Source organism: Paroedura picta, chromosome 2 (assembly GCF_049243985.1).
Source record: "Paroedura picta isolate Pp20150507F chromosome 2, Ppicta_v3.0, whole genome shotgun sequence".
In the NCBI taxonomy this organism is placed as follows: Eukaryota; Metazoa; Chordata; class Lepidosauria; order Squamata; family Gekkonidae; genus Paroedura; species Paroedura picta.
The window spans coordinates 120,599,720-120,627,241 of NC_135370.1; the positions used below are offsets into that span (position 1 = coordinate 120,599,720).

Here is a 27,522-nt window from a genome sequence, read left to right on the forward strand (position 1 = left end):
GACCCAATCTGTAAAACTTGACTTGTAGAGTCGAAATCCTCAGAAGATGCCTTGTTAATGCTATTATACTATGCTTTGCCAGACTCAAAGTAGGTAGAAGTGTTCTTACCCAAAGTGTTGGGTCTTTTTAATATTTATGCCTGGCTGCCTCTCCCCATTTGTTGGATTGGTTGTGGTTAACATATGTCCACAGAACATTGGGTGCTATTAAAATTAATGGGTTATGATACAAAAGTCTCTAATGATACAAAAGTCAAACAAATGACTGGTTGTGCTTGACACCTGAATAGGAAGACTTGGGCACTAATCATGCAAGCAAAAGAGTTCAGTCAATAGTTTCCCATACCAGAGTTTCCCATACTGTGGTAGCTTCTACCTAGTGAAATAGCCTGATGAGGTCATGAAGGCTACCATGTTTTATAATTCTGCAAGATCTGTAAAATAGAAGATATTTAAAAAACAAACAGAGTGGTAGTAAAATTGAAGTGTTGAGTGAAATGGAATTGTTAGGAAGATTCTTTTTATAAATAGGAACAGAACTGTAGGCTTTATGCCAAGGGTAAAATAGACCTTTCCCTTCTTTTAATGTTATTTCTTGATCTCTAGTTTGGAATGCAGTTTTATTATTATTTATTTATACATTGTTTTTACTGCATTGTTTTCTAATTCTGCATCTGTTTTATTTACTAACAAGACAGACAGACTATAAATGAAGTAAATAGTAAATGCATCTGGCATTGCAAACGTATTCCTCTTACTTGCCTAACCAGGTAGTAGCAAGGAAGATGCTGATGGAGGCTTTCTTGACGTTGGTGAAACTATTAACTATATGGAATGGAGGAGAAGCTTTGTCAGACCAAAAAAAGATGTAGGCAACTGAAAATGGAAACAGAAATGTATGAAGGTCTACATGCATTTTGCAAAGAACAAGTGAGACAAATGCGGGTCTTAAAATGCGCCTTTGTGTGGGTATAAAACTGAATTTCTGTATCATAGATGTGCACCCTAATAATAGGAGAGTGCAATAAAATTCTGTCTTTTAAAATCTGTCAGATGAAGTTTGTGAGAATTGGCTACTCCTTCTGTTTCGTTCACACAAATTGCTTAAATGGGGTTTTTCCTTTCCCTGTTGCATGAAAGTAGTCTGGTTCTGTGCAGCAAATGAGAGAGCAAAGAGCCTTCAATTGTACATCTGGAAGTGCAATTTAATCTTTGGCATGTAGCCTCTGTTCCCTTGCAGACAAAAAAGATTATAGCTTTCATTAAAGAAGGGAAGGGATTATATTTGTCTGTAGTAAAGTTGTAGCACCCTGACCTGGATGGCTCAGGCTAGCCCCATTCCATAAAATCTGTAAAGCTTTGCAGAGTTGGTCCTGGTTATTATTTGGCTGGGAGAATACCAGGCTCAATATGCAGAGGAAGTCCTGTGCCTTAAACCAGTGGTCCCCAACCTTTCTGAGGTTGGGGACCGGCAGGGCATCGGGCCGCACCCGCACATCGGGCCACGCCCGGCCCTGATTCCCTCTCCCCGCCCTCCCGCAGTAAGAAGCTTCCCAGGCCGCAAGCTTGCGGCCTGGGAAGTTTTTTACTGGGGGGGGGGCAGGGAGAGGGAGCTGCGGCCCGGCGCCATGGCCTTCGCGGCCCGGCACCAGGCTGCGGCCCGCAGGTTGGGGACCACTGCCTTAAACCTTACAAGGTTGCCATAAGGTAGCTGTGACTTGATGGCTCTTAACTCCCACAGAGCTGCAGCAACTTTACCACCCAACTAAAAACTACTTGTATGCTGGGTAGAAAGGCAAATGACACACAAAATCTGTCTGAGACTTTTTTCCTTTGTTTTTACAGATTGTTGCATAAAATCCCTCTAGAACATATTCTTCCTTAAAGTTAAATAAATGTATAGCACTAGATTGTTATTATTATTATATTTATAGACCACTCCTTTCTGCAAGCAGACTTGGGGCAGTTTACAAAATAGTTGAAACATTCTTTGTCAACATTTAAAATTTTCTACAATTAAAATTCCCAATACAATACCCAACCCAACCAATCCCCCCCCCCCCAAATCATCTTCCTCCTGGCCTCCAGTTTGGCTATTGGCTGGGAACAAATGTTCAGCCAAGAAGAAAGTGGGGGGAATCTAGGGAGGAGTGGAGGAAGGTCCACACAATGTTAAGCTTCTAGGAGTTCGATGCTACCTGCCTTACTATGGAGGTTCAGGTCACCAGAGTAACTTTCCAGGCTTTCCACATCTATGCCAGGCAAAGCTACTAGCACCTTACCTGGTCCCAGAACATCTAGTCACAGTGAATCCATGTGACTGTCACCTTCAGGCTAGATTACTGTAATTCGCTTTATGTGGGCCTTCCCTTATCCTTGACACAGCAATTACAACTGGTCCAGAATGTGGCTGCCCAAGTTCTTACAAGAACCCATGGAAAGCCCGCATTTGACCTGTTCTCCAACAGCTGCACTGGCTACTGGTCAAGTTCATGATCAGGTTTAAGGTGCTGGTTTTAACCTTCAGGGCTTTACACTATCTGGGACCCATGTACCAGAGGGACTGCCTCTCCAAATATGTACACTGCTCAGTAAGTTCCAACTTGCTGGTGGTCCCCAGTCCCAGCGAATTGTGCTTGGCCTTGACCAGAGGCCCTGGCTCCAGTCTGGTGGAATGAGCTGCCAGCAGAGACCCAGGCCCTGGTGGAAGTTCCAAAGGGCCTATAAAATGATGTTCTTCCACCATGCACTTGGTTGAGGTCAAGAGCTACATTCTCACCAGCTGAATGAGCCCCCTACTTAAGTCTCCACTTCCATCATCTGAGCCTGGTTGGAAATTGGAGTCCCATCTATTGTCATTCCAGAGGGTAAAATTACAGAGTGTGCACTTGACTAAATGATTTTTTAAATATTAAAATAAAATGTATTTATAATTATTAATAAATAAATGTAATTTTTTATTTTAGTATTTTAATGATATTATATATATTGTATGGAGATGTTATTCATGAAACCATCTGCAGAGGGGGTGGTCTAAAAGCCCAACGAACAAACAAAACCCAACAAATTTGCTGTTGCATCATATGCTAAGCAGGTTTTGTAAAAGTCCCTCTTTTAAGGTTAGATAAATGGCAGGACCCATATACTTTGGGTAAAACATTAAAGACTGTTAACTTGAGACAACATTGGCAAGGACTAAGCTAAAGATATAGTAGCTGACCGGTTGTAATTTTGAGCATACTGGAGCAACAGTTTGATTTGCATTAATAACTCTGAGGTTTGGGTGAAATCTAAATGGGTAGGAGAGTACAGACTTTGGTCATCTTTTTTGATTTGGGTTCCAGGAATATTCGGAAATCTCTGTGATTTGTTGTTAATCTAATGACCTTTTCCCCTCTCCCTAAGACTTACAGGTTGTCTCCTGGCCAGGTGGCTGAACTGAAAGGCCTAGCTGCAGACTGTGCATATTAGTCCTAACCTAAAAGTTATTGCCGCCTTTCTTAGCAAAGTAATGGTTGATACATATCCTAACCCCGCCCGCAGCGCCGCGGGCACCGCGGAGCAAATAAAGCCGTAAGGGCTTGGGGGGAGGAGTTAGGGCGGGCTCTGTCCGGGATGAGGAAGGGTGCCCATTGGCCCCTTCCTCCGGACAGACCATCGGCGGGGCCAATCGGCAGGTGCAAAGCGCCTGTTGATTGGCCTCTCAGATTCCCACCCTGCCGCCAAGGGAGCAATTGCGAGCCGCACTGTGCGCGGCTCGCAGTCGCTCCCTTGCCGGCGGCCTGACGCATTGGGAGGTGCAAAGCGCCTCCGACGCGTCAGGCCGCCGGCACGTGCGGCATGGCGACCTGCCGACTCGCCAGCCGTGAGCTGCTCCGCTAGCGCCCGCTGTATTGGATGTACAGCGGGCTTGCTTACTAGTGAGAGTATAATCTATTATTATCTTAAATAATATAAAGTCAGTTCCCTTCGTATGTTGGCCCTAACCTAAGAGTTACTGCTGTCTTTCCCACGAAAAGCCAAGTAAATGCTCCACTGTTCATCACATTCTTCAGGTGGTCGCAGAAGATGGAATTGTGCTCTTTTCCATGATGTATCTGCTAGCAGGTCTTGAAGTATTTTTGTTTCTTGATCCACCAAACTCAGCGGTATCGCCTGATGGTTTCTGTGTAGAGTATCTCTGGCAGCCTTACTGTCAGGGCCCATAACAATGTCTCTTGGTTGCTTCTTGCGTGCAGTCACCTTTGAATAGACTCTGTAAACTTTATCAATCCGAATCTCTTCCTCCTCTAAGTAGTCTTTGGGCTTTTTGTGATTTCCTTCCTTGGGTCTGTTTTCCCAAATTCTTCTGAGACGTCTTTAATTTTATTGCTCCTAGCTTTGAGTTCTAATTCCAGAGTTCTCTCCCACTCCTGTTGCTTAACTTCCAGACATTGGATTCTCATTTGGTGTATTGTCAGCTGATTTGTGTTTTCATCAGCTGTTTTCTTCAAACCATCGATTCTGTCTGAGAGCTCTTTCCTGGTATCTTGAATTTCATTTTAAATCTTTTTGACTGCTTTCGGTATCTCTAAGTTGCCTTTATTTAACAAATAAAACATCTGTGCGTTCGTTAGATTTTCCATTTCTGTGTACAGTATGCAGTATCAGGTCGTCTCGTGAGAGTTCGAGTGATCAGACGTTATCAGCTTAAAAAATCTCTGTATTCTGTCAGGAACTTCCTTTGAGCTCTCATTAACAAATTCTCAAGTTCTTTCTTTGTCAGTTTTAACGAGTGTATTTAGCTGGCTTGCCTCCCGTCCGAAGAAAGAATTCTCTTGTAGATTGGTTAGGGGGGAAGGAGGGGGGCTGATGCCTGGCTTTGAAGAAGAGAAAATCAAACAGAAAACTCACAGTCTTTGCGTTCCTCAGACTTCTGCTCTTTTCAAGCTGGAGAAAAAAAATGGTCTGGGAAAAGTGCAGGCTTTTATCAGCTGGTCGTTCCAAGCTTGGAAGATTATTTACAAGGACGCCATTATGACCCCAAGCACAGACAGTGGTGATCCGGAGAACTTCGTCTCCGCGGATCTGTAGGACCCTCAGGATGCCCTTCCCGGTTCTTGGGGTGACCAGCGAGCGAGATTTGCGTATCTCGGTCAGGTCTGCCAGGTGCTTCTGCTCCTGGCCCTCTGCCCGGCTTGGGAGCTCGTTACGGAACGGGCTAACATGGCGCCATCTTCAGTCGTCTCCCTATTTTCCCCCTCTTTGAGGGCCAAAGCAGCTTGTGCCATATACATTTCCCTAGCCAGTTTCAAGATTCAACTGCTGTTGCTGGAATGCATAAAGTGACACAAATGAGAAATAAGTACCTTGGTTAGTGCAGTGACTAACACAAGCCTCTTTACAATGGCTTCTCCCCCTTTCTCTTAGAAATAGCCTTGGACAAGTCTGATGGAGGAATCTACTTGTAGGTATAGAAGGTTAAAGAAAAACCCAAAGAGCAGCACATACAAAATAAAAGCTGTGAAGCTTGGAAATGAGCATCCAGTTAGTTAGTTAAAAATGGCTGGGGGGGTGTGAAGTTCCTTCTCATGCCTTTACCTGCATGATTCAGGAACTACGGTTACTCTCTCTAAGTGGAGCACCAAATTGAGTGACTTATTTTCATGCAATATCAATAAGAGCCTTTGGCTCAGTGGCAGAATTTAGGTTCAGTCTCTCTTAGCTCCAGTTGAAATAATCAGGTAGCAGGCGATGTGAGAGACCTCAGCATAGGACTGATTTGTATCAGTCAGAATTGACAATTTTGTCTTTGAAAGCTTAATTGGTGACCCAGGAGAAGGCAGGTTCATGTGTCCAATTGTAGATACTAACTTCTGACAAAAAATCTGTTCTATCATCTTGGGAAGAACAGCAAAATGTTCTATAATTTCTTGGAATTCTTTTCTTCCTTGGCTCACACATATAAGGTCAAGTCTGCATTGTTCACGAACCTGTTACTAGATACAATGGCTAGCTTAACCAAGTCTTTAAATAGACTGGTTTCTACCTGAGATTCTGTGATCTTGGCTCATTCCTGACAGGGCATGTAATTATGTTCTCCATTTTAGGAACTTGGAACATGGAAAATAGGACAGCAGCTGGAAAAGCCCACCCACCCTGTCTGTCTTCTTTTCTGGTTAACACATTTCCAGACTATCAGCTGCTAAAATAGAATATCCCATATGAAAATCTGGAAATCTTAGAACCCCTTCTTTCTGAAACCAATCCAGTCTTCTCTGCCACCTCTTCTGCTGCCAAATTCCAGTGGAACTTATCCCATATGTATGTTCCCTGCCCCCCACTTTGCCTTTCTTGAGCTCCTTCTGCACACACTCTTATGGTGAAAGTGATGAAAAGATCTTTCTCATGGCTGTTTGATTACGGTGCAGAGAATAACGGAGTGTGGAATGATTCTAATTTTCAGAAGCAGGACTTGGTATGAGGCTTGGCAGGTCTGTAAATGACTAATATTATCATGTTGCTTCAGTTAACTCTATTGGGGTCACCCATTTACTCAGGAAGTGCACAGTTCTGCCTCTGATCCCAGATGCAGTGAGCATGACATTATTTCTTATGAAATTGGATCTGGTGATAAGATGGGGCAAGTACTATTGTCTACCCATATGTAGCTACTTGACCCATTAGTATATTAACCTGGTCATCCATATAACCTGGTCATCCATATAGCCTGCTATGGCTAATCTGGTTTAGATGCTAGAGATTCAAAGGAGCATGTTTTATACTACAGTGCTATAGCCTGAGTGTAGTACCAACCATTCACAACAGTGCCTTTGCAGCACCAAATTTATACCATGCACTCTCCATCATGACTGATACCATCTTTAAACCGCCCGTGGCGCCACGGGTGCCACGGACTATATAATTCGGTAAGGGGGGTAGAGGTGTGATTAGTCCGTGATGAGGAAGGGTCCGGATTGGACCCTTCCTCACGACAGACAATTCACGCCTGCCGATTGGCCCCTCCGATTCCCAGCTCCAGGAACTGCGAGTCGCGCGCAGCGCGGCTCCCAGTTCCTCCCGGCCTGACGCGGTGAGAGGCGCAAAGCGCCTCTCGCCGCATCAGGCCACCGACCCAGGGAGCCTCCGATTCCCACCTGAAGGAATTGCGAGCTGCGCGCAGCGCGGCTCGCAGTTCCTCCCGGGCTGACACGGCGAGAGGCACGAAGCGCCTCTCGCCGCGTCAGGGCGCCGACCCAGGGAGCCCCCGGCAGTCGCGCAAAGCACAGCTGCCGGGGGTTCCCTGCCTGGCGACCTGACGCGGCGAGAGGCGCAAAGCGCCTCTCGCCGCGTCAGCGCGCCGCCAACGAAACGAACTCGCCGCCGCTGACCAGCCCGCCGCCGACCAACCCACCGCCGCCGCCGACCAGCCCGCCGCCTGAGGTAGGACCTAGCGCCCGCTGCATTCCCCTGCAGCGGGCTTGATTACTAGTCCACTATATTGTGCTCTGGGACCAGAGCTACCAAGCCTGTTAATACGGATGGGTTTTCCCAAAACATACTGGAAACCAGGAGGAGTGTGTCTTATTTTGTTATTCCTGTCTCTGTGCTCAGTCCTACTTTCTACATGCAAACCCTGTCCAAACCTTACATCTGTCTCTAACTGGTAATGGACCAGTCAGTAGGCATGAACAGTGATCCTCAGGGGCCAAGCATTGTGCTTTTGTGTGTTAGAGCCATACTGTAGCAAGAAATGTTGAGACATTATGTAGCAGGAAGCTTTGTGGTGGACTTTAAGCAGTTCGCTCATGTGCATGTTCTATAGTTACTGAGAGACAGCTTGGTGTAGTTTTTAAGAGCAGCGGCCTCTAATTTGGAAAACCAGGGTTGATTCCCCATTCCTCCACATACTGGGTGGCCTTGGGCCAGTCACAGTTCTCAAAGCTCTTTCAGCCTCACCTACCTCTCAAGAGTATCTGTTGTGGGGAGAAGAAGGGTAGGCAACTGTAAGCCATTTTGAGACTCCTTCAGATAGTAAAAAAATGGGGTAGAGAAAATCAGCTCTTGTTCTTCTCTTCTACTTTTGTGGAAGAAAACGCTATCCCTGCATAGCGTGTATTTGGGTTTCCATAGACGATGCCTTATTTCAAGAAGTGGTCAGTAATCTTGGAAAATGGATCTGCAACAGAGGATAGGTGAACATGGAAAGGTGAGAACAAGTTACCCCGAGATCCAAAATCCATAGCAGTGAAAACATTCTGCTCTCTGTTATTTGATTCTTGTTCAGAAAGCCATCTTTGTAGTAAGTCCTGTACAGACTGCATGTTCTTGTTGTACCTAATTATGTTTCCTTCTTTTACCTAATTATATAGAGTATATAGGTGAATTCCAATTTTGGGCTAGCCTAGTTCCCACATGTGTAAATACTTAAGCACAGTCTGCCTGTATCTTTGTCATTCAGTGGCCTTTATTCATGTCTCCTGCAGCAGGAATGCTTGTCTAGAGGTTTGGCTTGCCAGTGTCATGGTTTGGGAGCTTCAAAAGTCGGACAAGTTTTATATAGATACTTAACCACATCTGGTAACTAACAAAGATGGCATTTAATAGCAGTTCCAAACTTTACAATGGGATTTATGTTTTTCTGAGACACTCTGGAGCCTTCAGAACAGAAAACTGACTGATGGAATTCAGCTGAGAATGTTGAACGTAACTTTTAAAATGTAATTGATTGTCAAGGATGCAAATCCTTCCTTGATGCACCTAACAGGAATTTATATGAATAATAATAATAAAAAATGTTCCACCTCCTATGTGGGTTGTTGCCAGCTGTGGTCATGGAAGGAAAACTGTGTTTCTCCAGGGTTTTATGGCCTGCATCCCTCTTACTTCACATTCCAGTTGGCTAGTGTGCCTGCCTGAAATAACAGGCAAAGTTACTACAGTCAATTTCACTGTCTTCTGTGCTCAATTTTGATGAGAGAATAGTCATTTTAATAATAGATATTCTCAAGAACTATCTCCGTCTCTCTTCTAAACCATTGTATTCTGTATAAGTGGGTGGCCACTAATGCCTTGGATTCTGTTTAGAGTTCAGAAATAATTGTCCCCTCAGCTAAACATAATACAGCTTTCATTGCCCTGGTGTAAACTTAAGAAGAACGGAACACACCTGCCAGAGTTACGAAGTGGATACGTTGAAGAGAAAGGAATAGTCTTTCTCGTAGGAGCTAGATTGGCAGTGATCCTTTTAAAGAATTTTAAAGAATTTTTAAAGAACGTTTAAAGAGTTTTATTGCATTACTATTTCATGATCACAGTCAGGCCTGTTTCTCTTCCCTCTAAAACTTCAAGACATTGAATAAAATTTAACCACACCTTGATTGAGGAATGATAGGGTCTCTGAGGGTCAGACAGAGCAGTGTTTGGATTGGCCTTCACTTTGCCCATCCCTCTGCTAGGTATTGTATCTTAGAATAGGCTATTTCAGAAATGTTTCCCAAAGGGAATGTATGCATCAAGTAACCAGGGCTGTTTGTGAACATGTACGGGGCAACAAGGACCTTAACAACTTCTATGGGTGTATCCAAATTCCAGTCCTAGGTGGGAACTGAAAAACCTCAGCCTGTATTACTTTCAGTTTATACATTTAACTTTTTCTTAACAAGGAGCAGGGGCTGCCAAATAAGAAGGGATCTCTGTGCATCTGAGACTTCTCCTTCTCTGGTGATTGATAGGCAGATGAATGGCAGATATTACAACTATCAGCGGTGGTCTTGGAGCAGGCAATTTAGAAGCCAGATATCATACAATTTAAGATACTGAACTCTATAATACTGGGGCTATAATGTATGTACATGTAGATAAAGAGATATGAGGCCTGGGTTGCTTGAGGGAATGGTGGACAAATATGTATTTATTAACAATACATTAAAAAAATTCACTTGAAATTAATATTGAATAAGCCCCACTATTTCAGCCCAAGTGCCACTGTGAGCACACTGGAAGAAAAGTACAGCTACAGGACAGTGGGATGGGATTATGCTTCCTCTGAAAACCCCAATCTGCAATAGGGGGTGTTCTGGAATGGCTCACAGGGCAGCCCTGGCTAGGAGTGCCTGTTGTGTGCTTTCCTTAGCAAAACGGATGTGGCAGAATAGTTACTCATGGCATCTAGAATACTGTAAAGACAGTTTGCTTAAGGCTGCATTTGAAAAGTGTCTGAAAACAACATCTGGCAGTCTCATTCTAGAGTATGTTATGGGTAAGGGCAAACCACCAAAAGAAACATTCATCACTTAACTCCATTTCCATGTTCAGCATGGTACTTCCTTTGGCCTTAAAACCCTAAATAATCTGAGTCCAGGATTGCTTAATGACTGCCTTCCCAGGCATTCTGGGTCTTGTGTAATGATTGAAATAATTATTCCAGTGTCTTGATCTGTCATCTTTTCTATTTTAATATTTAAAACAGTTCTAGGTTGCCTTTTCACCCACTTTGGGGTACCCAAGGTGGTGAACATTACACATTTAAATATTGCAATATATCACCTTTAATCATGCTTGTAAACTGCTCTGTCATAACATGTTGTATAATCTTGGTTATTAAATAATTTCCTAACCCTGCCCTTCTGTCCTGTATGCAAATGACAAGTGTCAGTCATCTGGTTCAAAAAGTTTGATGTCAAGCCATATTATCAACTCCCGCCCAAGAAAATCTATCATGATATGCTCCAGTTCCTTCTTTACACCATACCCCTAAAGTATATATCATTTGGACTTCATTGCCTTGTTTTGATTAGGCACGTGGATTATCTTTGAAGAAGAATCCTTCCTATTCTTAGAGCACTCAAATAAGTATGTTTGTTGTCTGAAACTCCTGGTAGAATCTGACAGTCTCATTACTTGATGTGTCATTAGAGTATATAGTCCTATTTTCTAGTGATTTACTATGTATTGGCTATTTCCCCTCAGTTTAATGAATATCTGCATTTGTAGCATCTGCTGCTCCCTTGATCAGAGTTTAAACCTTTTGGATCTGTGCTCATTCCCTGCCATGGCTGTTACTGTGTTGCCTATGGTAGACTTGTCTCTGTGCTCTCTATTGGAACAGCCTCTATAACTACTTTGGTTATCTAGCCTCTGTGTTGTAACTTGAGTTCTATGTGCAGTCTTGAAAGTGGTTTCCTTTGGGACTCTCTCAAATACTTGTTGATGAAATGTGCAAGCTGTAGCACTTGCTTAAATAAATGAAAGGAGAAAGATATTAATCATAATCCGTAAAAGCAACAGCTAAAGGACCTGAATTGCTAATGCATAGCCTAGCCAGAGTCTCCTATTATCACTAGATATGATAGGAGCATCTCTCTTTCTGAATGTGGCACTGATTTGGATTGCCCCTCTATTTTGCTTCCATTTGGAAACTTGCATACCTCAGTGGATGATTTGAGAAGCTCAGTGGGATTCATTATCAGACCTTTATTTAATCACATGGACATGATCAGCGAATGTTCTTCTTAGAGTGCTGCCAGCATTACTTGAGATGGTCAGAATGCTATGATTCAGCAGCAATGGGTATAACTTTGGTGTCGAGTCAAAAGAGGGGGCACAAATTAATGTATTGCTGTACTGTGAAGCTAGTTGTATAGTGACCTGAACACATCTGACTTCACTGCATGTCCTGCTACCACCCAAAGGCTATTGAACAGTTAATTGTCTACAGTCAAGCGCTAGTTACCTGAAGAAATGACAACACACTTTCTTGATTACAATACCTGACCACATAAAAAAAAAAACAGCCTGGTTTTATCAGAAAAGACCTCCTATTTCAGTGGTCCCCAATCCCAGGTCCAGGGACCGGTACCGGTTCGCAGATCAGTCGGTACCAGTCCACGTCTCCTCCTTGTCTTCCTCGTCCTCCTCCCCAGCTGCTGCCTTGGGGGCTGCTCTGCCGCTGGCTCACCTTTGGTGCTCTCCAGCAGCTGCCATTGCTGGGGCTCCCCCTTGATGTGGTACTGCACAGCTGCTGCTGGCAGCACCCCCCAGCGGGCAGCGGGAAGTCAGGGGCGCCAGCAGGAAGGCAAATGGAGCAGGGGCTCAGGCGGCGGCGATGTCCCTTGGCAAAAGACTACCCCCCCCCCCCCGGGCCTCAGTAAAATTGCCAAGCGTTGACCGGTCCCCAGTGATAAAAAGGTTGGGGACCACTATATGTCCTATATGACATGTGCAAAGAAGATAATCAATGTGGTTATGTTGTCCCCTGCAGCTTGCAACTCAAACCAGCTCAGCATAGGAGCAACCTGGAGCCTCTACTGAATTCTTCTTTCACAGGCTTTTTATTGTTCACACAACCCATGACATAAAACAATTTCTCACCAACTATGGACTATCTTAACGTGGTGGACCCCAACCACTAGGCTGCGGCCCGGTGCTGGACTACAGCTCCCCCCCCCCCCCGCAAAAGCGGCCGATTAGCTCGCGGCCTGGCAAGCTTCTTTTTTTTTGGGGGGGGGGAGCAGGGCCACTGATCTAATGGATACAAACTTGGGAACTGGACCTGCAACAAACTTAGATGCCAACTTTCCCCTCACCTCAGCAACATTATCACAGGACCTAGTAAGTCAGCAGTACTACCTTGGACTCATCCTTCAATATAATATAATGGAAGAAGGGCCTGTGGTTCAGTAGCAAAGCATATGTTTGCATGCAAATCTTTGTCATCTGGTGAGCAGTTGTAATTCTTTCCCTTCTCAATCCCCACACTACCCAGGCTCCACCTCCTGCTAAATTTCCAGGAATTTTCAAACCTGGAGTTGGCAGCCCTATCTCCTTTCCACCCAAGCGCCAATGTATCTATATTTTTGTGATCCACTTTTCTCTACCCTAAGGAGTCTCGAAGTGGCTTACAATCACCTATCCTTCCTCTTTCCACCACAGATGCCCTGTGAGGTAGGTAAGGCTGAGAGAGCTCTGAGAGCACTGTGACTGGCCCAAGGTCACCCAGCTGGCTGCACGTGGAGGAGCTAAGGATCAAACCTGGCTCTCCAGGTTAGAGGCCACCACTCTTAACCACTATACCAATCTGGCTTTCTCTCCTGTGTCTATATTCCATGTTTCACCACAGCGGAATCCAAGGCAGCTCATGTTATCCTCCTGAAAGTATGTGACTGACCCAAAATCACCCAGGGAGCTTCCCTAGCAAGATGAAGATTTGTACTTTGGTCTCTCAGGGCCTACTCAGAAGCTCTAACTGCTTCTCCACACTGGGTTTCATAGGGTGGCCGCTATTGAACAATAGCAAGCAGCCAGGCCTAGGTGAGTCATGCAAGTCTTAGGTGGTATCAGAGCTTATTGGCTGGCCTAGGGTTGCCAGCCTCCAGATGGGGCATGGGGGCCTCCCAGAATTACAATTGAATGCCTTCCGATATCACCCCTGCCTTTTTGTAACGTTCAGTACAGGTGCATCTCAGCATAAGTATATTTATGTAACTTCTCTGTCCTCAGGTACTAGGTCAGCTGAGTATGGTATAAATATATATTTTACACTTAACTTGTTTTTCTCTTCCAGAATAGATCATTCAGCTAGAAAATGCTCTGCAATACTAGAAGTGGCCCAGAGAGTGCCTGCAGCTGACTAAGTTCACAGCTAGATTTCACTGTGCTGTGTGTGGACAGATAATGAAATTACTCTGGCAGGACACATTTAATTACAAAGCTGGTGTGTTTGGATTATTTGTGAATTCAGTGACCCTGGGTTATTAAAGCCAACCCTACACACCCAGTTTTGTAGTACATACCTGATCATTAGTCAGAATCTTCAGGGATCACTGTCTTTTGGGAATGTGCTGTTAGTAAACAAAAGGGTCATTAATTCTGCCAATGCTCATTAATTTATGGTAGGAACATGAAGGTCTAGCGTGCTTGTATAACAGAACACCATACCTGGCCATCCTCTGTGGGTTGGGCACTCTCTCTTGCATTGCTTTAAAATAGCCTTAGGCTGGAGTTAAAACTGATCTAACCAAGGAACTTAATATGCAGCATTAATTGCTGTTATTGAACCAACTCATCCCCTTGCTGATTCGCTCTGGCTAGTTTTCCCTCCCTTGGGATGAACTGCTACCAGAGTGAGCAAAGAGATTGTGGCTTGCCATTTCAGTGGGTAAGCTCCTTATGATCTTGTTGATTAGATTTCTCTTAAGTGTTTCCATGGCTAGGACTCGTTCATCTTCTTGTTTAAGAAGATGTAGATCTTGCTGCATCAAATGAAACCTTCCATAGTAGTAAACTGAGAGCCAGGGAGTTCTCAAGGGGGCTGGAGTTGTGTTAACTGGCATCTATCATACTTGGCTTCCAAACCGATACATTATCTGCTGCATAGTTTTCTTTAGGAAGGGAGACAAGAGTCAGCAACTTCCACAGTCTCCCCCGCCATAGTCTATCCAGTCTTTGGCTATTTGTGATGCCCTGCAAGGCATACACACTCCAGGACCAGTTTACCCTGTGCCTGGCTACTGTGTCAACCTGCTGCCCTTGCCTGGGAAGCAATCACCAGTCAAAAGTAGTTTAAACAAGCTTTACTGCAGCAACAGTCTCACATACACTTTACCAGAGGAGAGACTGAAGGGCCCTGGTGGCCTGCTGCAGCCTCAGCTGACTGGGCAAGTGTTGTCCCTCTGAAGACCAGGCAGTGTGGGGGGTGGAAAGCTGCTAGGCCTGCTAGCCAGCCCTGTGGTGGCAAGTGACACCTTCGCTCTGCCCCAGGCCTCCTGCTCCCTGGGGTATGGGAGAAGGCAGATCAGGCCCACTCCGGGGCACCGTGGGAGCTGACCCTGCTCACCAGCAGAGTCACACTGTGGTTGTTGCTAGTGGCCATTGCATTCCCGCACCGCATGCAGTAGACTTTGCCTCTAGTGGCCTAAATAAAGTGCTGTTGGTCTTAGAGGTGCCACTAGCCTCAAACTTTGTGCTGCTTTTTAATGAGTGATTATTTTACTTTCTTTGTTCTATTAATTCTTTGGAAAGTTGTTTCCTCTGAGCAGGCTATTTTCTTGGTGGCATGAATATTGAAAACTTTTCTTTAAAATGAACATTTTCCATTAGGTTCTTTCCATTTCCCCACATTAAATGTGAACATCAAGATTTAATTTGAGATTACATTTCCTCCTGGAGATATTTATACAATTGCATTTCAGTAAAGAAGGCAGACTATAAACAATTATTTTGCTTGTTTTATTTTATTTGCCCCATTGGAAATATGTAGGAAAACATGATTTCCTCACAAAGGAAGGAATTGGCATGGAGAACAAGTGCTTGAAGCAGGAAAGATTCTTGGTATTTATCGCTTAAAATTGGCTGGAATGCTGGTCCCAAATATCTAACTATGTCTCGGCTGTTGACTAAAAATTTTCTTGAGGGAGAAAAACAAAAGCCTAATTTGGATATCAACTCTGAGGATTAGTCTCATGCCTCAATAACTCTCATTTGTATTTCCTTCTCATCAACCTGAAAGTATATATTATTAATGTGGCATAATATACAGCTTTTATCATACTAATAGATGCACTATTGTAAAAAATGCCTAAAAACCTCAGATGAGCATGCAGTACTTTTCAGGGACAGAACAGTGTAGAGGTGTGTCTGGGCAATTAGTAATAATTTCACATGCCATGAGATGTGCACTCCCCCATTATTATGTGGCATGTCCAATGTAGCCAGGAGATCCTCAGATTATCTAGGAGTCAAGCGAGAAATGTTCAGAGGTGGTTTGCCATTGCCTGTCTCTGTGCCATGACCCCTGGTGTTCCTTGGAGGAACTCCGTCCAAATTCTTAGAGGTTTCCCACCCAAATACTAGCCAGGATCAACCCTGCTTAGCTTCCAAGATCTTGCAAAGCACTCAGTTGATCCTCCATGACCTGTGATTTGTCCCTTTTCTGTTACACAGGTACTTGCCTTACTTTTTACAAGAACAGCTGCTGATTGGTATAGCTGAATATTTCAAACAGCCACCATGTTGCCTGAAAAGAATGAACAATTTAAATATATTTTCTAATGAAAGAGCAGAGCCAAAATATACAAGTAAGAAGAAAATACACTAATAAGTTTCCAGGATGAAAAGGAGATGTTTATGACTATTATGGAACCAAGTAGCAATTTTGTCCTCCTCAGAAAATTAGTCATAGCTACCAAATGGATAGATTCCTTGAATAAATCTTTGTTGGTCTTAAAGGTGCTACTGGACTCTGATTTTATTGTGCTACCAAATGGATGTATTTTTGAAAACTAATGCTGATTGGTGAGAGTACTACTCAATTAGAATTCTGCTCTAATTCCATACTGACCTCAGTATTAACCTACATATCTAATAGGATTAAAGCGGGTTTTGCACGGGAACAGAAGAGCTTGTTTTATTGCATCACTGAATACAGATCTGCTGAACGTGATTCTTAAAAGATAGCTGTTCTTACTCCATTGTGCTCATTTCCTGTTTCTTTGCCACAGAAAGCCAACATAGTGGCAGAAAGGGAGAGTCCATCACAAAATGTTATGAGACTTGCGCGTTCCTCTTGCTCTCTTTTAAATCTGTCGTTTCTTACTGTTTCTTTTCTAGAAGAGGCTCTTTCAACACAAGGTGCTTTGGTATGAACATTAATTGAACCATCTCTTTAAAAATAACTGTCTCATCTTTCAAGCTGGTGTCTCAGCTGAGAAGCATCACAAATTTTGGGGAGGTGGCAGCATAATAAGACAGGGTAATCCATCACAAAGGTCTTCAGATGCATGTCCAAACGTAGCATTATCAAGCATTTTCAGAACTTTGAAAGTTCCTGGTAACAATAGTCACCGTATGCCTCCGTTTGGGTTTTACTGCCAAGTAGTTTTAAACGCATCTTAAAGCAAGCGCATAGCCTATATGACTGGAGTCTGCTACAGGTTTGTAAGCAGACAATTCTGGCATTTCTGGTAAGCAATTATACAAATGGTAATGGCCTTTGTTTCATGTAGTTTATCATAGAAAGATTACGCAGTACTAGGGACAGTGGTAAGACTTCATGCACAAGATGAATCAGACCCTATCTATCTCTGGTATCCTTCGTCTTGCTTGGCAAGGATCTGAAAGAATTCTACCCCAATACCTTGGGAAATATTTAATCCCAGTGGCTGTATCAGAATTGAGAATACTGTGCACTCGCAAGATAGCATTATTCCTTTGTGTGATAGGTTAAAGATACAGGAGTATGGTGGTTTATCTTCTCTTTAATGGGAAAAATTATCTTCTTTCTCATAAGAAAAGCAGCCTTGCGTAAGTACTCTATTGAAATGTTTGCGTTTCTGGGGTGAGGAGATAGCAAAAGGACTCTTTAGTTTTCCTGACAAGTGATGACTCAGTGCAGAAAATGCGTATTCTTGTAGCTGTTTTATTTGTTCATGTGTTTTTGTGTTTTGTTCAGGTTTTATAAAGAGAGAAGATGGGAACTGGATGCCTGAAAGTTACGAAGTACTTCCTTTTCCTCTTCAACCTGCTTTTCTTTGTAAGTTCTTTGTAATACTCATTGTCTGGCTGGACTTAATAAGTTATATTGGGTGATAGTTTGTTCCGCCATCTTGTGGGTTTTTATGTGTATTGCCATTGTTTTAATGGGTGTTTTAAGGGGAAATTGTTATGGCTTTAATTGTTAGCTGCCTTGAGGCAACAAAAGTTGTGAGAGGCGGGATATAAATCCAATAAATTAATTAATTAAATGATTTGGGGTATGGAGTCGGTGTGGCTTGTTTAAGTTAAGCTTGAGCGGAATCCTTGTAGGCTAATAAATGAGAGAATTATAGTATTGTTAAGAAGAGGTAGCAAATTCAGGGGTGGGAATGGAGGAAGCTGCTTGCATTCCTCAAAGATATCAACATTTCGTTGTAGTAGGCTTCTACGAGAAAGGAGAATAAAGCCCAAATTGTGACAACATTTCTGAACCAGTCAAGGAATAATTTGTTACTCAATCTGCAGATTGATCAGGACATTCAGGGAGGGCAGGATGGTGGCAGACCTAGGGTACTGGAATGGATTGGTTTGGGGAAGGCATTTTTCTGTTGGGCTTTGGCAAGGGTATGCAATCTATGGCTGCCTAAACACACTGTGTTCTGGAAAGTATTGCTAAATTGTGTTATGCCTTAAAATGGTGTTATTTATTGCTAGTAAGCAAAAACAAAGTGGCCTAGGCAGGCCGCAGTGCAATCCTAAGCAGAAATAAACCTTTTAAAGTTAACGGGGAGGGTATAATTCTGTTTAGGATTGCCCTGCTAGTCTTCTCCAGCAACAACATTAAAGCCTATCCAGCACAGAAATGTGCAAACAGCTACAGAAGTCTCTTTGTCAGGCCAAGGAATGCTTATAAGCAAGATTCATGATTTATGACACTCCTGGAGCAGCTCTGGGCTTCGTTAGCTAGTCTTGAGCTTTTTCTCTGTGGCATTCCTTATCCCTCTAGCTGCATGCAGAATAGCATGTGCTAAAAGAAAAAAGGGAGACTGAGAGTTACCGTAGGAGATGGTGGATCTTTAATGCCTTCTGTTGCTATCTGCAAAATGCAAATCAGTGTCAAAATGTGCATGTCTGCTTTTAGAAAAACAGGGCCAAGAACAGGCTGGAGAGCAGCTGACTTTGCAAAGTCACTGCATATTAGAGCTAGAGATGGGCATGAACCTCACCATGAGCCTGGAAATTGCATGAAAAGTGGCCAGTTCAGCATTCATTATCCTAATAATAAATCCAAATAATAATAATTACATTCATGCAGCCATGCCCCCTAAAAGCACACAAGACCATAAGGACCCTTTCTTCTTTCATGGGCTCGGCAGTTTGCATGTGGGGATGGAGTTAGCTTTTCCATGCATATCTCTTGCAAGGCAGAAATGCTGACCTCCCAGGAAGAGGGGTTGGGGCTGTTCTCCTGTGACTTAAATCATACCCCTCTTTACTTTACAGGCATCTGCAGCAACCAATAGGATCCCTCCCATTCTTGCCTGTGGGAGCAGCAAGCTATATATACTTCTAGCGGTCACATGCAGTCTCATTTCATTCTTTGTTCTAGCATGGAGTGGGGGGCATTTGGGAGAGCTATAGAACAAACGAAGAAAGGAGAGAGATTTGCTTTATAGATAGTGGTTCTTGTGGAGGGGGAAGCGAGTACAACCACCTTCTAAACTACCAGATTTTCAGCTGGAGGTCTCTTCCTGGTGGTGCCTGGCTGGTATGATGTGGGGAGTTGGGGGAGTGACCACCTCCAATGGGCAAAGGTGAGTGGGGTAGCCGTCTCCCAGGGCTACCATGTCCATGATGAAGTGATGCACTCAGGGGGCTCCACAGTGAATTTTGCATCTTTAGCACACCAGGAGGCAGTCTACCACATAATGAACCCAACAAACTGAACCAGTCCTTAAACACATTAGGGGTTTATGTAATTCAGGGGTCAAGGTTCATGATGCCCCCTGACCTGCAAATACCCACAAACCTCCATTTTTCATACCCATCTCTAATCCGAGCTGTTTTTGTTGCTGTCCTGCTGTAGGGTCCATAGAGGGCTCTCTTTGTAATAATCTCAACAAGCATATTTGCAGTTTGAAAACAGTGTAGTCACTCAAATCAAAAGTAACATCCTTTTTTTTGGGGGGGGGGAGGAGGAAAGACTCCACACGGATAGTCCCTTTTAAAAATATACATTAACATTTCAGCCAGTGTTGGGGACAGTGGAATCAGGGCAGTGTATAGAAGTAAATGAGTTGCTATATTTCTGAGTAACTGACTGGTATGTCTTGGAAAATACCATCAGAAGCAATCAGGAACTGCCACTCAGGAGGGCTTCCCCTTTCTTTATGTTTTAGTAAGTTTCCTATTCATCTGCTTCTGCCTAGAGTGACTAATGTCTACTTCTTCTGCAGGAACAAACCTCAAGGGTCTCTTTAGGAAACAATAAGACCAGCAACTTCCTCCCATTATACCACATCTGAATAACCTGCCAAGGTTTTTAAAACTGGATCATCAAACTGGTCATTCAGGAGACTCTCTCACTTCTCAACAGACTCTTATATTTATTATTATACTAGTAATAAATCCTGTTGCATTCTGTAATACAACAGGTGCTAGCTGATGGCTTGGTGTGTGTTTAGTGCCTCACCTGGAAGCTGGCAACCCTAAGAGGAGGTCTCTCCATGCACATCAGTCTTGACCCTAGTCAGGTTTATGTACACCTAAGTAGTGTGTGGATCCCATGAGGCTGGGAGTTCGATCCCAGCAGCCGGCTCAAGTTTGACTCAGCCTTCCATCCTTCCGAGGTCGGTAAAATGAGTACCCAGCTTGCTGGGGGGTAAATGGTAATGACTGGGGAAGGCACTGGCAAACCACCCCGTATTGAGTCTGCCATGAAAACACTAGACGGCGTCACCCCAAGGGTCAGACATGACTCGGTGCTTGCACAGGGGATACCTTTACCTTTACCTTTAAGTAGTGTGGAATGCCAGAACATGAACCTACACCAGTCTGGCAATCTTACCTATCTGCAATGTTTTCTTGACCTGAAATAGGTCAGGGGGTGCTAGGTGGCTGTTTATGTGGCTGCAGAGGCATTACATACTTTTGAGGCCCCACTTCCAAACCCCAAGGAATATGTTCAGACCAAGGACAGCCAACCTCCAGGTGGGTCCTGGAGATCTCCTGGAATTGCTGTCATCTTCAGACTATAAAGATCAGCTCCCAGGCAAAAATGTCTGCTTTGGAGGGGTGACTCTGTAGTATTGTATCCCATTGAGGTTTAGGGATGCCAGCCTCCAGATGGGGTCTGAGGATCCCCTGGAAATACAGCTCATCTCCAGGCAGTTAGGCTGAAGGGAAAGCTCTCCTCCCTCACATGCATTACTTCAAAAGGAATGTACGTGGCCACAGACACCCCTTGGCTAGCACAGTTCGTTGCTTGGCTGGTGATATCTGCCCTCCTAAGCCTGAGGCCTACTGCTGGCAACTGTACAGGTGACCTGCTTGGAAGGGGGAAGTTGTCATCTTGTGTGCCATCTGTTTTGATTGCAGTGATAGTTGTGCCTCATCTCTTGTACTAACCTGCAGTATCTTTCAACTGAAGCCTTCTTAAGCTTTATTAAGAGTTTAATTGGCAATGGACGTACCAAACAAGTAGAGGACTTCAGAGTACTCCCAGAATGGACTTGATATAAGTAGAGAGCTTTACTTATATCAACAACATTCAGGGAGGTTTAGTACCTGCCCCCCTTTTGGTCCTTCTATTCATCTTGCTTCTTCTAAGTTATAGAGTGAAGGGACTATACTGGGTGAAATGTCCTGCAGTGGCACACTTCCAAGTAGGTAGCTTCTCTTTTTGAAAATACCTTGCTTCGCAAAATTCAAGAAACCCTTTTTTCTAAAGGGGAGTTTTTAGGGAAGGGGAAGTTGAGCATTGCCTTGAGCTTATACCTGAGCTTATGCCTCAGAACCATTGCTTATATGATAGGTGGCAAAATGTTGACTTGCAGTTAATTTGAACATATCAAGGGGAAAAAGCGTGCGCAACTTCTGCACAAGATATATGTGCAAAAGACAAAACCACAAGAGACAAGTAAGTGTATTTCTAATGGTGAGCTATAATTTCTAAGGCATGTAGCAGTGCCTTTGCACAGATTGCAGCTCTCTTCCAGCTATTGCTCACTTTCAGATGCTCTGAGTCTCTGAATAAAAGGCTCTGTTTTACAAAGTTGTGAACTAATAGTTTCCTGTAATACTGTAATAGTGCGTGCAGAAAAGCTGGCCAAGATGGTGCATCTGGGACATATCTGGAGCTGGTTTTCAGCTTGCTTCCATCACTGTGTTTTCCCTCGTTTGCTTTGCTTCCATGTCTGAATAATCAGCATTCCAGATAATAATGCCAGGGACCAAAGGTCATGAATGACTTTAGGATATCATAGAAAAATCTTAAAGCACCACTGCAACTAGGGCACTAGGTAGGACTAAGGCATTAAATCCTTGTTGTAGATGAAATTCCCATCTGTCCTCTCCTTTAGCCTAAAGAGAGAGTTAGGTAGCTTAACTGAAAGCTATGCGTTGATTCAGTGGTACAGCAGCTACTTTGCATGTAGTCCCAGGTTCAATCCATGACGTTTACAGTTTTAAAGATCGGTTAGTAGATGATGTAAAAGACCTCTACATGAGACCTGAGGAACTACTGCCAATCAAAGTAGACACAGGATCGGTGTCTTTGAAGGACCTGAAGAGTGCCTAGTGCAAGAGGAATGTGCTCTAAAGCAGAAGACTGCTTCCTGCCTCCACAAGAAGTGGGGGACAAAAATGATAGAATTTAAACCATAATCTGTCCATAGGTCCTAGTTCATAGCTTAATTCTGGAATGTAATGCACAGTCCTATGTCAGATATACCCGTCTTAGTCTCATGATCATACCAAATTCACCAGTGCTGTGCTAGAACAGCACCTTAGATGTTACATGAACTATCATGAAGCTATTTAGAGCTTCTTCCATTAACTTTGTTGGTGCATTGAAGTTTATTTTATTCATCAACATAGATGCTGCAAGAGCTTCAAGCTGATAACTTAGGCTAAAAAATGAGTGGCTAAAAGCAACCACTGATTTATCTGAAGCCTAGGAAATTGGCCACCAATCTGATATCTTCATCTTCTTTGACAGGAACTGGCATCCTCATATTGGATGTCTGCTCATTCAACAGGTATTCTAGCTTATGGCCATAGCTGCAACCTGCAGCGCTAATGTTCTGCCAGTCCCTCATGGTCCATTTTAAGGGATTCTATTAGTACTAATACAGGTGGTTAAAGGAAAGAATTCAGAATGACTAAAGCACTGGACTCCCAGCATTCATCATGGCAGTCTCCAGTACCTAGTAGACTAGAAGGCTAGAGTTCTGAGGAGTGTTCATGGGGAGCAGCCACAGATGTACTGTGTTTTTATTCTTCTCTACCATTGAGGACTCATGCTAGACTGACAGAAGGGTAGAATTTGTATGGTATATAGACCTGTTTTATGATTTATTGCATTGTGTCATATATATACTAGTATAAATACAGTACACTTGCCTGCTGCATACCATGTGAAGTGTTACAGGGGGTGGGTCATATGTCAGGTGAATTTGTTCGGCTCTGTCTTCTGTGAAAGAGTTGCCATGGAGACCATGAGCTTGCATTCTCAACTAAAAACAAGAGGGTCCAAAGGAAACTTGATATGAGTGTGGTGATGGAAGGAACAAGGTACCTCACAATAGCTTGTGGGAAATGCTTTGTGTTGTAGTAACTGTGCTCATCTTCTTATTGCCACAGTACTTTAAGAAATCGGTGGGTTTTTTTCAGTCTTTGTCTGCTTCCAGTCTTCACCTCTTGTATGGCAGTAAAGCCAAGTATGTTGTTTTGGAGTCCTGCTGGGATGCCGCAGAACTGACAGGAGGTGGATCCAAGCTGTTTGGCTGGATAAGTTCAGACTCAAACAGAAAAGTATTTTCCCACATTTTGCACAGAAGAGGAAAGTCTCTTAAGGGAGCTGCTTTACTAAAGAGGCAAGTGAATACTGTAAGGGAAGACTGGAGCAGGGGAGACTACTGGAATTCTCTTTGAAAAAGTGCTTCTGATAAAGGCTTTGCTGGACTTCCCCTGGCGAGGCCTCAGGTGACAGAAATCAGCTGGTTTTTAGGCTCTGTTCTCCTTCCACTCCCCTGAGTTTCTCCTGCACTGATACTACCCTTGCCCCGAGGGGGGAGGGAGGAATCTGGTTTCTCTTTGTAGCTTCATGGCATCTAACATAGCGGGGACCCAGATCAACAGCCTACAGTGGCAGGCTCAGCAAGTCAGTCTACTTAGCATAAAACAGCAATTTTATAATAAGTAGTTCATGGGAAAGTATCTCACCTCCCTACTAACTTGTTCTTGTGAAACCATTTTATGTGAAACTCATAAAAATGCATTTTTGGACATCATTACTGTGATGGAATAAAGTCAGGCTTTAGGACATGGTGGTCCATGTAAACTGCTTGCATGAGAAGCAGGTGCCACACGGTGTCTAAGGTGTAAATCACCTCTAGATACTTAAATTAGGCTTCCTAATGAGATGTATCATATTTTAATCTTTTTTTCTTTCCAATGATGCTTCCGTTGGTAAGCCTGTCTCAGAATGCTTTTTAACCTCTAATCCTCAAACTTCTAATTGCAGCTCTTAAAGCAAAAAAGACCAGCTGAGATATACAGTCTCGCTGTCAAGTGTCAGTTTTGCAGAGGCCACACCTTGTCTACAGTCCCTGTGAAGCAGATGAGCTATTTTGACTGCCTTTTTGGACTACATTGTATTTCGAGTTTGTCTGGATTGCTGCGCTTCTGAAGAAAGTTTTATAGGTCAGCCTTGGGCCAGTGAAGCTGCTGACAGCATAAATTATGCTGAGGATTAGTCTGAATACCTGTTAGTTTACATAATCTGGTATGCTGAATGTTGGTATTTCAGCTTTTTGTAAATAATAAGAATAACAAGAGCCTCTTGTGGCGCAGAGTGGTAAAGCAGCAGACATGCAGTCTGAAGCTCTGCCCATGAGGATGGGAGTTCAATCCCAGCAGCCAGCTCAAGGTTGACTCAGCCTTCCATCCTTCCGAGGTCGGTAAAATGAGTACCCAGCTTGCTGGGGGGTAAATGGTAATGACTGGGGAAGGCACTGGCAAACCACCCCGTATTGAGTCTGCCATGAAAATGCTGGAGGGCATCACCCCAAGGGTCAGACATGACTCGGTGCTTGCACAGGGGATACCTTTACCTTTAATAATAACAATACACATGTGCCCCAAGACATCCTTTGCATTTTCTGTGTTCTATCATGGAGAAGAGAGATGAATCTTCATTCTCATGCAAGACAAGTCATTGTAATTGTTCTGTAGTTCAGTGGAAATGGCAATATTTTAAAAGCCTTTTAGATCCCCCTTGTGTGTGTATTTTTTAAAAAAAACTATCATATGCAGTCTTTCTAGAGACATGGTTGAGACAGCACGAAAGGTCAAAACAATATAGAGCAATAAAATCATAAAAATCAAATATAGAAATCAATATTAAAACAAGCAAAGAGCCCACTATGTATGCAAACAGTTTTCAGACTGGAAGCAGTCCATTAACATATATGAAACCTTTCAATTAAAGGATAAAAAGAAGTATTTTGTGTCTAAGACAGTAAAGTGTCCTGCTTGGCTCAACAAGAGACTTCCTGCTTTTTGAATGCACTTCTTCCCAGCTTGCCTCCAGAACAGTTGTTGAATAGGAGAATGATTGCAGCTAGCTAGATAGTTAGGTCTCTATCTCTAGATATACATAATTGTTTCTCTTCATATTTTATTCTTTAAGCAGCCTGGTGCTGTGCTCTGTCAGCAAATTTATACTCTGCCAACAGACCCCCTAACTTTTCTAGGAATTAGAGTTAAAAGATTAGGCAGTAGGTGGTGTGAAAGTTTTCTAGATGAACCTCTGAAGAGCTGCTGCCAGTCAGAGTAGATAATACAGAACTTGATGGGCCAGTGGTCTGGTTCACTATAAGGCAGCTTCATGTGCTCGCTCTTTGAAGTAGTTACACGAAAATGTAGAATATGCTCTGTTACAGTATTGTAGAACACAGAGGGGTTAGCTGTCTTTCTTGGCAACAAGTAGCCCTCCAGGAATGCAGGTCAGCAGGAGTTCTGGCTTTTGTCAGCAACATTGCAACTTAGCTGATGTCTCAGGCTCACTTCTCAAATGTCAATAGTAGTATGGTTAAGTTTGCCTAATGCCCAGATTTTTAGAGGAAGACTGGGCTGAGACATTCCTCCCCCAGAATTCTGCGCCCTTGGGAACTACAATTTTGGAGAGTTCTAAGCTCCGCAGACTTCTTTTATCTTTTTTTGTTTTGTTTTGTTTTTTAGCAAGTCTGTCTTGGACCTCCCCTAGACTACTGTGATTTTTCTGGCACCCATTGGGATGTGCCTTGCCATCCTGACTTCCAAGAAATGCTTCATGGGACTGGATGATATATAAAGTTCATTTGCCTCTGGGTTTCAAATGGGTCCTATATATGAAAATCCCTCTAGGTAAATGTGTTGCTCTGCTCCTAAATAGGAGACTAGGGAGTGGTGGGACAAAGCTCATGAATAGGGCAGCTTATCTCTTGTAATAGAGGGAGAAATTTAGTGGTAGAACTTGGCAGAGAAATCCTTGGAGAGGTTTGGCTTCCACAAAGTATTTAGAAAGTAATACTAGCATCCTATCCTCAGCCTGATGGGGTTTCTTCATTGGTAGCCTAGGCAAATCTCAGAAGTTGGTAGGGTTGACCTGTCTAGGGTCAACTAGGGTCATGATGCAGAGGCAGGCAATGGCAAACCATCTCTGAACATCTTTTGCCTGGATGACAGATAATCCTCGGATCTCCTGACTACATTATACATGCCATGCAATAAATATAAATAAATCTACCTTAGTAAGAACTATGTTCCCCCCTCCCCTAATTGCCTGAAGCATCCTTTTAATAATTATCACAACTTCCTGCTTTAAATTCCAACTCATAGCTACTTGTTCACACTATCAACAACTATCAGGTTTAAACCCCTGTCTGGTCCCTGCTTGCTGGGAAGTAATCCCATCTCATTGGGACATACCTGGAAATGTAGAGTTGCAACCATCATGCTCCACTCCCTTCCCACATTGTTTGGCTCGTGATAACTGAGTGCCCTAAAGAAACTAAGAAACTGTAGCATACATGGTGTCTTTGTGTAGAGCACTCCTAAAGATTGCTAGCCTGCTGTATTGCCATTCCAGTCTTCCCCAAAAGACTCAGGGTGGGTCAGAATATACCAAAATACGGACATTTTAATTACACAAATAATGAAATTTAAATCACCTAAATAGTTCATCTAAAATTATAAAAATTGCTGTAAAAGAGAAGAGGTGAGCTATATTGAGAAAGTTTATTTCTCAGGTGGGAATTAACCAGATGGGATAGGCAGGGAGGCCAGCTAGAATACTGATCTTACTCTGCTCAGTGCCTCAGTGATAGGCCTGGTGCAATAACTCTGTCTTAGAGGCCCTGCGGAACTGTTCAGGGCTCCGCAGTGCCCTGATTGGACTCAGCTTTTTGTTTTACCTACAAGCAGCATTATTAAGGACACTTTGGTGTGGATTGAACGGGTCAGTATGAAAAGAAAGTGCTAGCTGATGCATCAAGTGGTTTGGAGGGGAAAATAAGAGGTGACTGGACTCTGTAAGTCACCATGACTAATTTAAATATCTATGTACAGAGGCAGTACACCTCTTTATTTTAAATGCTGGAGATGGTGCCACCTTCATGCCCTACCTGTGAGCTTCAAAAGGTATTTCTGGCCCCTCTTAGAAGCCCCATTCTTCAGTAGAGACTTTTGGGGATTTGCTCTATCAAGAAATGAAAATTCTGGAATCTTTAATGTGTGTGCCTGTTTGATTGTAGGCTGTGAAGTAAAATGTTCACTGTATGCCTCTGTCTAGCTCTGGGCATATGTAGG

At 43.4% G+C, this 27,522-nt stretch overlaps 1 protein-coding gene across 2 annotated transcripts in view; it reads left to right on the forward strand.

Annotated features, from left to right (window-relative positions):
* The window catches only part of CD82 (CD82 molecule), a 76,624-nt gene that overhangs the window by 24,400 nt on the left and 24,702 nt on the right, over positions 1-27,522 (forward strand). For both annotated transcript variants that reach the window (XM_077322245.1, XM_077322246.1), the window contains exon 2: positions 17,429-17,509. In XM_077322245.1, coding sequence (XP_077178360.1) covers positions 17,447-17,509 — 63 coding nt within the window. In that variant the 5' untranslated portion in view covers positions 17,429-17,446. The remainder of the gene's footprint in view (positions 1-17,428; positions 17,510-27,522) is intronic.